The 11,933-nt window shown below is 39.8% G+C and overlaps 1 protein-coding gene across 1 annotated transcript; it reads right to left on the bottom strand.

Moving 5' to 3' along the window:
* Positions 1-1,856: 1,856 nt before the first annotated feature.
* On the bottom strand, positions 1,857-5,918 carry LOC149237763 (uncharacterized). Its single transcript, XM_089369387.1, has 3 exons — positions 4,727-5,918; positions 2,465-4,288; positions 1,857-1,873 (listed from the first exon to the last, which is right to left on the bottom strand). Exons 1-3 carry the CDS (start codon positions 5,916-5,918, stop codon positions 1,857-1,859), a joined length of 3,033 nt encoding a protein of 1,010 aa, XP_089225513.1.
* Positions 5,919-11,933: the final 6,015 nt, after the last annotated feature.

Genomic DNA, 11,933 nt, shown 5'->3' with positions numbered 1-11,933 from the left:
AACTACGATGAAATTGAGGAAATCGTAAGCCTTTCCAAATCATTGAAATAATAGGAAATGGATCATATACATTGCAAATCCTTGAAGAGTACCTAAAACTACTCCATGATAACAATAATGTTTTGAAGAAATGCTTAGCCAAGAACCCTATTTATATTGTACAAAAAAGTTTTTTTTGTTTGGTTTATTTATTATTATTAATTTCATTCTTAGCATCATCACAACATAAGATGAAAATATTTTTGTTTTGCTTTATTTATTATCATTAATTTCATTCTTAACATCATCACATCATAAGATAAAAATATGTTTCAGTTTCTTTTTCTCGATAAAAATCATTTTTTGCAACTGACCAATAAGAATAGTATTTATGAAAATTAATATGTACAGACAACATGTTCAAAACAAACATATTTCATTACTTAGGGCATTTTATTCATAAAAAGATACTAGCCTGGATGTTTTATGAATTTTATAGTATTTATGAAAATTAATATGTACAGACAACATGTTCAAAACAAACATATTTCATTACTTAGGGCATTTTATTCATAAAAAGATACTAGCCTGGATGTTTTATGAATTTTATAGTATTTATGAAAATTAATATGTACAGACAACATGTTCAAAACAAACATATTTCATTACTTAGGGCATTTTATTCATAAAAAGATACTAGCCTGGATGTTTTATGAATTTTATTCATGAAAGGATATTAGCCTCAAGAATTTGGTAATGGTAAAAAATTTGTTCTTAATGTTGATAGAATTAAAAAATAAACAAATAAACAAATAATGAATGTATGTATTTGTTGTTAATTTCATGAATATGAAATTGTATATGTTTACTGTTATTTTAATTAAATTATTTTTCATAAAAATAATAAATAAATAATGAATGTATGTGTTTGTTGTTATTTTAATGAATATGAAAAGGAAGCCCACCTTGCTCGAAGGTAGAATTCAAATGGGATAAAGGAAATATTATTATTTGATGTGACAAAATCTAGTTGGGTGGAAAAAATTTAAAGCAAGAGAAATATATTTAAACAACATTTTGATCAAAATTTGAATTTAAAAGTGTTTCCCTCCAAATATCTAAGATCGACTTGAAGGCATCTACTTTTTTTAACTATGCCAATATTTATTATAGTGTCTCCATGACTTGCCCAATAGGCATCAAATCACATTGCATCTCTCTCAGACATGGTTATCAAGGAATAACACACAAAACGAAAACACTTAATGGTTTCATTCCACATATTGCAATTTATACATAAAGCGAGTCAAAGATTCAATACTGAATCCACCAACTATCAATTACTCCTGTCAAATATCTCTGACCAAAAGTTCATCAACGGCTATAGAACAATCTTCGTTGTCACATGAACAAAGGTGTGATTATTATCCTAACACCTCCCCTTAATCACGACCTATACGTTAACTTGCATGTTGATCTAAGTTTTTGCTAGGCTTACAAACATGACTCAAATATTTCATTTTGACTTTCTCTGCTACAATATATTGATGAATATTTTTCTTGAACTTATTGATGTGTTCAACTTCTTTCTTCTTCTTCTTATTCTGAATCATGAACATTGGATATTGCTCCTTGTAACAACTAGGATAATGCTAATTCATTTCAACTCCTTTTTCAACACTTTCACTTCCATCCTTGAGATTTTTTAAGTATTGTTCAACAAAGTCCAAGTCTTTTTTCCGGGGAAAATAGAGTTCGTAATTTCTATTAAGAAGTAGATAATAGAGATTACATGCTGTTGATGCCAAGGCATATGCTGTAGTGTGGCGATGCCACTGTTCAGTAAATATTTACATAAAGTTGTCCTGTAGGTGTCACTATGGATACGATGGGGCTGTATCCATAACAAAAAAATAAACAGTATTACATAAAAAGTTCAAAATTATGCAGAGTTTTGAGGTGTATAAACCTCGAGCCAAGTACTAACAAAATAGCGTCGATCAGAGCCATGCAGATATATACAAAAATTGACAAGTGGATCAAAATTTTCAGATGGGGAGGATGTCCCCTTGTTGTAGACCATCAATATAGGGACGGTGGTAGAACCTGTGCATCCCCTCTGGGCTGTATTCTTCGATCATCCAATCGCCTAGAGGCCGATCCGCCGCTTCTTTCGAGAGCCGGTCAGCAGTTGTATTTCTTTCCCTGTAGATATGAGAAACAGTGATCCGGTCAAAATGTGTTTTGAGAAAAACAATTTCTTCCAAGATGTGTTTCAAAGAATATGTATGACAGATAGATTTATTATTTGCCCAATCAATCACTATCTTTGAGTCCCCAAAAATTTGTACTTGTCGACAATTTTTAGATAGTGCAAAATATAGTAGATGTCTCAGTGTAATAAGCTCAGCATGATTGTTGGTACCCAGACCGAGTCCCAATCTCAGGTGGAAATAATGTGTATCTGTAATATGAAATAGAATACCCCCTCCACAACCATGAGCCGATGCGGCCCCATCGAAATAGGCCCAAGGCATATCCCTGTTAATAATTTCGGGCGTGATATGCCTGGGAGGATTAGATTTGTTTTCATATGGAATTTCTGTGTAGGCTGCGCAAATGGAAGGCGGAAGGAGCTGCCAGTTAACCCTGCCCTCCTCAAATATGATGTCGTTGCGCTTGTTCCAGATGTACCAGGACACCACTAACGGTAGATTTCTTGCCTTTTCCGAGGTCACAGCAGTCCACCAATGCGCCCAGGCTGTGGGAATATCATCTGCGTGCCAGGCGGTGGTGATATTGAGGGACTGTTTGACCTGCTGCCAAATGTCTAAGGTGACTTCGCAAGTGAGGAATAGGTGAGGCGTAGATTCCTCCTCCTTTCTGCAGAGTACACACCAGGTAGGTCCAGCAAAAGCCCGGTTTTTGAGGTTGTCCCCGGTTGGTATTTTATTCGCCAGAATGTTCCACATTAGAAGTCTGGCCCTAGGCTGTGCTTGAAGCTGCCAGATATCCGACCACCAGTTTTTGTGAAAGTCAGGCTTCTTGGCCTCAATGATCTTTAAGTAGCCAAGCTTTGGTGCATATATTCCAGATTTAGCAGGTGCCCAAATGAGTTCATCTTCCTGCTCATGTAGCTTGATATGTGTTTCAGTAAGTGCCTGTATGTATCTTTGCCAATGTTCAGTCCATTCATCTGTCAAGTGCCACTGTTGATCCGTTACCCATGCCTGAGTGAATATGGTAGATCGATGTGGGTCACCAACCTGTGCTAGATATTTGATGCCCCTATTGTTGAGGTGTCGGATCAGGTCTTTCGGCAAAAGGTGAGCGTTCCCTGACCCAGGCCAAGGGTCTAACCCTATACGGACTTGAGCTCCATTACCTATTTTCCATAATAGATTATCCTTGATGAGAGGCAAAGCTTTTAGAGTAGCTCTCCAGATTGCAGATACGCCCTGGTAATTCCATGATGGTCTGCGAAGCCAATCTGTGATATTGGAAGGCCAAATGTATTTTTTATGTATAACTTCGGCCCATAAACTGTCCATCTTGAGTAGTGACCAGCCCTGTTTTGCTGTTAAAGCTTGTGCAAATTCTGAGAGGGATTTAAGCCCCCACCCACCCCATTTCTTTGGCATGGAGACGAGGGACCATCTTGTCCAAGCAAATATCTTTCCCTTTTTATTACCATTCCACAGGAATCTGTTACATATTTGCTGTATTCTTTGTAAAATGCCTTTCGGGATCCATGTGAGGGACATCCAATAAACTGGTGTGGCCTCAAGAACTGATTTGATCAGCTGTAACCTGCCAGCTTTTGACAGTAAGCGGTGGTGCCAGCAGGTGATCCTTTTTTCAATTTTGTTTATAAGCCACACCCAGTGTTCAGTTTTATATCCATCCGGCCTTAATCTGAATCCAAGATATTTGATACCTTCCAGTAGATTATTTTCCAGGAAGGGAAAGAACTGCAAAGCCAACTGAGTTTCCTGTTGTGTACATCTCATCAATGATCTGGTGGATTTGTCCCTGTTGATTTCCATGCCCGTAGCTTTACAAAAAAGAAGGAGGATATTATATAATGCAGTGCTATCTCGGACACTACCATTGAGAAAGATAAGTATGTCATCTACGAACAATAAGTGGGTAAGGGAGAATTGTTCAGTAATTTTGAGACCACTTAGCTCCCCATTCCTTTTTGCATCCTCTATAAGCCTACTCAAACCTTCCATAACAATAAGAAAGAGTAGTGGGGAGAGTGGGCAGCCTTGCCTGATACCCCTGTTGATGTAGAAGCGATCTGAGGCTGCACCATTTATGAGGATGGCAAAGGAGACAGAAGATACACACCCCATAATCCAATTTATGAACAGATGAGGGAAGCCCAGATGGATAAGAATCATTTTGAGGTATAGCCAGTTAACCTTGTCAAAAGCCTTAGCAAGGTCAATCTTTAAGGATACCCCTTTGAGGTTTTTCAGCTTGATGGAATGTAAAGCTTCCTGGGTGGTGCCAATGGCTTCTTGGATATGGCGATTTTGGAGGAAAGCAAATTGTTCAGCAGATATATGAGAGGATAGGATCGGTTTAATACGGTTGGCTATGATCTTGGCAATGATTTTGTAGAGACAATTACAGAGGGAGATAGGGCGAAAATCATTGAAGGATGAGGGGTCATCGGATTTGGGGATCAAGGCAATGAAAGTCTGATTCATAGGCGGATGGATGTGCCCCGAGATCCTGCTTTCCTCGACAACAGCTAAAAGGTCCTCGCCCAGCAGATCATAAAAAGCCAGGTAGAATTCCACAGGCCAGCCATCTGGTCCCGGGCTCTTGTCTTTCTTAAACCATTTAAGTGTACTTTCCAGCTCCTGTATAGTGACTGGATTTGTAAGGTCTTCAATATCATCCTGTCCAACAAATCGAGGGAACTTTTCTGCTAGTCTAATGATATCTGGTAGATTTACATCATTTGGTGCCGTGAAGAGACTCTTGAAATGTGTTACCCCCAGGCTAGCCAGTTGCTGGTGTGTAGTAGCCCATCCGTCTGGTTCCCTTGGTAGCCTCCAAATGGTGTTTGATGCCTTCCTGCCATTGGCTAGGTTATGAAAGTATTTAGTGTTACAGTCCCCCGCTTTGAGCCAAATGGCTCTGCTTTTAAGTCTCCAATGCTCCTCCTTTTCTTGTAAGATTTTTGCTTTTTGCCCAAGCAGTTGGTTTAGTAGTGCTTTGGAAACGTCGGAATGGTAACCAGTCCCATTCTCATCAGTCAATGAAGCTATCTGAGCTTCAGTATCTTTCAGAGTCTGCTCATCTCTGTGCCTCTTGGAATTCGCCCAGTTCTCGGTCAATACTTTGAGCCTTTTGAGTCTCTCACAGAAGTCAAGCGCTTTCCTCTGATCCCGCAGTGGGGGCAGTGAGGCCCAGAAGTCCGTGACCATCTTGATATAATCCGGTTCTTGGAGAAAGCCGGCAAAGAATTTAAAGGGAGACCGCGGCTTAGAATTGTTGTCACTAATCTGAAGAAGAATCGGTTGGTGGTCAGATAGCCCCCCTGAGCCAACCCATTGTCTGTATAAGGGGCAATTCTGTATTAGTTCCTCATGCATCATAAACCTGTCCAGTCGTCTCCCCAGAGCAGCCTCACCAGTGCGCTGATTGTGCCAAGTAGGTTGCTTCTTATTCATGGGAATATCCACAAGGTGATGTGAGTCGAGGAGCATTTGCATTTGATCCGCAATAGGATCACACTGGGCATTATGACCCCAGGATTCACCAACTCCCAATGAGAAGTTGAAATCCCCCCCAATCACTGTATTCTGTGTGATGTGGTCACCAATGAGGAAATCTTGCCAGTAAGGTAGCCGATTCTGGTTAGGCCCATAAATATTGATAATTCTGATCGGAATACCCAGGTCACCTAAAATTATATCCATACCGAGGAAACCTCTGCCCCCCCAGGCAGAGAGAGACCTACATTTCCTTGGGTTGATACCAATGAGTAATCCTCCAGATCGACCACACGCATCCAGTCCATGTAAAATCCATCCAGGAAGCAAAGCTTGCAAACATCTCACCGCCACCTCAGATGTGCACAGAGTTTCTTGAAGAAAAATGATATCACATCTAGATTCATGAAGGAGTCTTTTCAGAGCCAATCGTTTTTTGGGGTTGGCTAGTCCCCTGCAGTTGAAGGAGAGCCAGATCATGGGTCACCACAGGTCATGGGCTCAATAGCTCTAAGTGCCCGTTCAATAGTAACCTGTCGCCCCATGGCGACATCAGCAACAGCATTTAGCTTTGCTGAAGAAATTTGTGAGGGTCTGCCATGCTTTTGTTTACGGTGGCGTCCAGGGGATGAACCCAGACCTAAAATACGAGGCCGTGTGCGAGACCTCAGGTGATAATGATGTGAGTCGGACTCACCTGGAGAGGATGGAGAGTCAGTACGACCCAGGGTCAGATTGTGCGAGGGAAGGGTGGTAGAGATGGTGGGAGGAGGTGGGGCGATGGTGCAGAGTATGGAGGGGAGGGACACAAACTCAGAAAGGGGAGCTTGCAAAGAAGAATTTACAATTGATTGCATATCAATAGAGAAAGATTGAGAGAAGGTGAGAAAAATTGAATTCTCTTGTTTTTCAATTGCTTCTTCCTAGGTGCTACCAATGCGTGCACATTAGTAAACATTAGTGAGATTTACAAAATCATCATAATTTGTGTTATTTCCAACTTTGTCTTCTTCTACCAAATCTTCATTATTTTCTATATTACAATCTTTGTACTTAGTTTCATCTTGCTCATCCAATTGATCTTCAACCTTGGTTACCCTTCCACTTAATAATTCATCTACAAGTTTCTTGTAGAATTTGTAATCAATCTTACTTGAAAATTTTACATCATCATATAGTGGTTGATAAGGTGTTGCATGTTCATCATTAAAAACTACATCACAAGGAGTTTCCTTACTATCACATGCTACTCTATTGTCATCTATACACATACTTTCTTCATTAATCATTGCAGTTTTAATCTTAGCACTTTCAACACAATCATCGATTTTAACAACATCGACCTGTTTTCCACGCACAGGTCCACATGTATGAGCTCTTCGACACAAACCACAAGCTGTAACAACTACTCTCTGATCAACCCAGGTTCAACAAAGGCTCATTCAATGCAAACATTCATAAAATTCCATACTCATATTCTTTAAAGATGGCTCCAAACACAACTCCTTAGAATTCACTGATTTCGATGATAACTCAAAAAAAAAACATCAGTGCACGATTCATCTAGGGTACCCACCAATAAATCATTAAACTTAATGCAAGAAATTTGGTGGAAGCTCCATGTTCTTCCACGCAACAACAATTAAAGTAAGCATAATATTCTTTAAGAATATTCAACTATGACCTCTAAAAAAATTGTACAAGAGAAGCACCAAAAACCTGCAACTATACTCTGCACTACAAACACTAGAAAGAGGAGTTCTTATCATTCATATGAAAAATCCAACCAAATCAGGGACTTCCACGTACCACCCAACCATAGATTGAGTTGAACCAAATCTTTCTTTCAACCAATCGCCCCTGTGCCATATTCCAAGCATGAAGGTAGTATCTCATGGGATAAACCGATGCATAAACAACCAAGGGAATCCATAGGTTAACCATTATCACCCTCACACTATTGTTATCTCACCTAAACCAGTCCCGAGATCACCAAACCAAACTGAGCTTGGATGCCTCATAATTCCTTCATGTAGAAATTCTTCTCTCCACACATCTTGTAGAGAAACTGTAGATTAAACTGATTATGCAATGTACTAAAGAAAAATACTTAATCTACTTCTACAATCAAACTTGCGGAAGCTTAATTAATTTTGAGCAAGATCAACTAGAACACACATAACAGAGAAGTAGATTCAATCACACATGAAACACAAAAGAATACTCAGGGGAAAGCCTCAGCTAAAAATCCCGCTATCTGTATTATCATACAAATGGAAATATCTTAGGATTACACAAAGGTTTAGCTCACAAGCTATCCAACTCTCAGTACAATCCCTCACTGCTGCTCATAAACAGAATAGACAACACATATTCCTTCCTTTAGTCCTCCAAGCCTCCTATTTCCTTGCCCAGTTTCTCCTGGGTCCTCCAGTTGCAACCTGTGTGATTCTCACCTCACACACAACGCTGACCTTTGAAATAACCGCGCAATCTAGAAGGAGATAATTCCTTTTGCATGGATGAGTTTCCTATATATGAAAATTCCTCCAACTGATAGTACACTATCCCTTCATTTAATCTCAATTGGGTCTCTTTCTGAATTGACATGAATGAGTTATTTATGAGAGAATATTCAGTTATCTGGAGAACACTAGTTGCATGCATGCATGCATTGACTAACTGAACTCACAATTAGTTCCACAAACTGTTGGAACTAATCTTACTGGACTTAACTCAGTTAACTGAGCTAACTAATTACAACTCAAAGTACAACTCATCCTAATCTCCTTAATTAAGGGATAACTTCCTCAATCAAAGGGATAATTGTTGCATGTCTTCACAAAGACTTAATGTTTGATTTTCTCCAACTAATTAACTCAAGATGAATTAACTAATTATTTTACAAACAGCTAGTGAGACTAAATTTGAATTTTAATTCTCAATTTTTAATTCAGGGACTAATTAAAATTGGAATCTATCCTGAAATGCAATTTATATCAATGTTATTTTAGCATTTCTATTTTTTACTATTTCCAACAAAGTTGGAGTATATCCTGAAATGTTGTTTTTAGCATTTCTTGTTGTTATTTTCAACACTCCCTCTCAACAAGAAAGGCATTCAACTCGAACCCGATCCTGAACCTTTGGAATGTTCTGCATGCAACACTTCCTTCAAGTGTTGTTGCTCCAACAACTCCAGAAACAAAAAATATCCAACCTGAATCAGAATGATGCATCTATCATCAAAGTCTCTGACTGTTATTGCCTTTTTCGACTAAAATCTCTGCACCTCTGTGCTCTTCAGTATCTGACTACTCTAGCCTTTGTCACTTTGATCTCTGACTGCATCAATCCCACTGATTCCTCCTTATGCATCCGTGATGTTGTTAGTTCTATCTCCCAGCACTGCATCCGCACTGTACCTCCTCTCATCATGTTGCATCATGCTTCCCAATGTTGCACTGCAACTCAGTTACTGAGAAGTAAGTAACTGATCTCCCAACTGACCTCCCTGTTGGGCTAGAAACACCCTTTGATGTTGAAGCTCCCTCTGCCACTCCATCTGCATATGTCTCTACCCACTTAGTCAATCCTGCTACTCCTCATCGAGGCTCCCGTAGCAAGGTCTAATCAAAGAGGTTGGGTACTGATGAGCCCCAATTTTTGGTAACAATTTGGGCTCATTTGGCCTACTTACCTTGCTCAACCCTTCATCTTTTATCACTTATGCATTCATTTCTTGGTATATTCGTGTTATTTGTAGGAAGAAGGGCAGGCATTATATCTATGTGGCTAATACATGATGATTTCAGGTTTTTTGGCATTAAAGGGAGCAAAGACCACGCAGAAGGAGACAAGGAGACAGCAAAGGTGGCATTGCAGGTTTATAGGGAGGTTGTCTACAGCCTTAAATGACCTCCCTCGTGATCTCCACCCTAACTCCGAGCTCCAACAACTCTCCCCACCAAGATTAAAGGCAGCCAACGGATTCTACAGGAACAGCAGTTTAACTTTCAGTTGGACAGCCAAGCTCCACGTATTGAGGAAGCCAGCTTGATCCTCATCATGTATAAATATTAAGGTCGTAGCCTTTGATAGGAGCTTTTTGAACTTTTGAACTACTGTTGCAATTTCTAAGCACGAGCTACAGCTCGTTTTTTGCTTTTTGTAAGCCAGTTTTGGCATGATGTTAGACTCATGATTATTCAATAAAGGCAAGCAGCTTTGGATTCAATTCTGAGTTTTTAAGGGAGCTATAGCTCTCAGATTAGGGCCCAACCTGAGAGCAATAGACCTCCTTTTCCTTGTATTGTTACTTGTCTTTCTTTTCAGTACTTTATTCCTCTGTTTTGACATGCATTTGGAAATTACAGTCTGCTGATTTGATTTCTTTTATGTGATTGAGTAGGATTAGTTTACGGTTCAAGTGCTTTTAGTTGCTTAGATTAGAGTAGGAGGATCAGCATTCATTAGAGCTCCAAGAAAAGGTTGACAGTGCACTCACTGCCATCTCTGTTTAGAGATTGGGGGTGAAGACCGTACCAACCACCAAAAAAACGCAGTCTTATACTTTCATTCAAGCTGCAACACAGTCATTTCAATTGTAGATCCATCCATGCATTCTGATCTTGAGCAGTACTTCTTCATTCCAACTCCATGCACGATTCTTCTCTGAAGTTTACATTGTTGTTCGTTGATTGAATAACACAGTTAGGATAGGTTGATGAATTCTCGGTTTTGTGCAGATTTGTTTCCTTTACACTGCGTTGCATCACTCTGTTATCTTCTTCTTCTTCTCAACCGCGCCTAAAGTCACCTACCCAACCTCTGTTCAGCTCATTTTCCTTCCAACACTTCTACTGTTCACGTAGCTCCATCTTTTTGGACTTTTCATTGCTTCCACCCTTCTATCCACCAACCAACTGTACCCACTCTTTCCTCATCTCATATCCCTGTCCCTGAGCCATCATAAGCTCCCTTTCCATCCTACCTATCCACCCATACAACTCCTCCACTCCTCCATCACCCAAAACTCCAACCACAGAACATCCTGTAGAAGTTAGCAGACTTCCTGTAGAAATCTCGAGCTTCCTGTAGGATCCTTTGCAGAAGCCTGCAAACTCGGTTGTCGAGCACCTGAACGTTGTGGACTTCTGTGGAACGACGTTAGGGATCCCCTGGAACCTCTCCTAGCCCTCCTGACCTTTCCCAAGCTTTCTTTCCCTTCAAACTACCCCTGCACAGTCAAACCCTAATAAGAAACAAAATCATAGTAACTCCAACCACTTAAGCAAAAATACAAAAACAATGTTCTTTTCAGTAGAAGTAGCTTAAATTCATGCATCTCATACCACTAGAAGTAATGGCATCATTTCTAGAAGTTTGCACTCCCACCATTGCATCATAGAGATTAGACTAGTCAGATTAGGGTTTACTAGGGTTTACCTGTTTTGTTGGCTTTCAGGTCATTATTGCAAAGTAGGTTAATTTCCTTTGAGATAGCCTTCGTCCATCATTTAGAAAGCTTCTTCTGAAAACATATAGAAGTTGGCTTGAGCCCTAGCGGACTTGTGCCAGCTGACCAAGTGACAGCTGCGACAAGAGCTAGTACTTGTGCATACAGCACCGTCGCTTCCAAGTTTGTTACGAACTACCGGGTTGATAAAATTAGAGATAGGAAGCTCCAGGAGTTGTAGCATTATTGCTACAATACTGGATCCCACCATCTTTTTGGCGTCGTTTCCGGGGAAGCGTCAGAGTATTAGTAATTGTTGCTTTTCTTCTATTTTCTTACTCTTGCCTTCTGCTAAGTAGTTTATTTCATTTCCATTCTGCAAAAGTAGCATAGACATTTCCTGCTTTCATAGATTAGCATTTCCTGCTTTCATAGATTAGCATTTCCGTTCTGCCATTTCATTTCTGCAAGCGTAGATTAGTGTTTCAATTCTGCAAGCGTAGACTAGCATTTCCATTCCTGCAATTTCATTTGAGCAAAGTAGATTAGTTCTTTCCCGCTTTCAATTTGATTCTGCATCTTTATTTCAGTAAGATAGTTAGTTGTAGATCAATCTGTTTCAGTTTTGCAGGTACCAAAGAAAAAAGACAAAAGCAATCAAAAAAAGTCTTTCCATTTCATGCCTCGTAGGAATCGAGATAAAACAGGCAAATTCTTACCCAACACCCCCACCACATCACTGAGTCACCCTTCTCTCTTCTTCG

Source organism: Pinus tabuliformis, chromosome 8 (assembly GCF_031772625.1).
Source record: "Pinus tabuliformis cultivar Carrire ecotype Pingquan chromosome 8, CPIR1, whole genome shotgun sequence".
In the NCBI taxonomy this organism is placed as follows: Eukaryota; Viridiplantae; Streptophyta; class Pinopsida; order Pinales; family Pinaceae; genus Pinus; species Pinus tabuliformis.
This window is presented reverse-complemented; position numbering and strand designations above follow the sequence as displayed.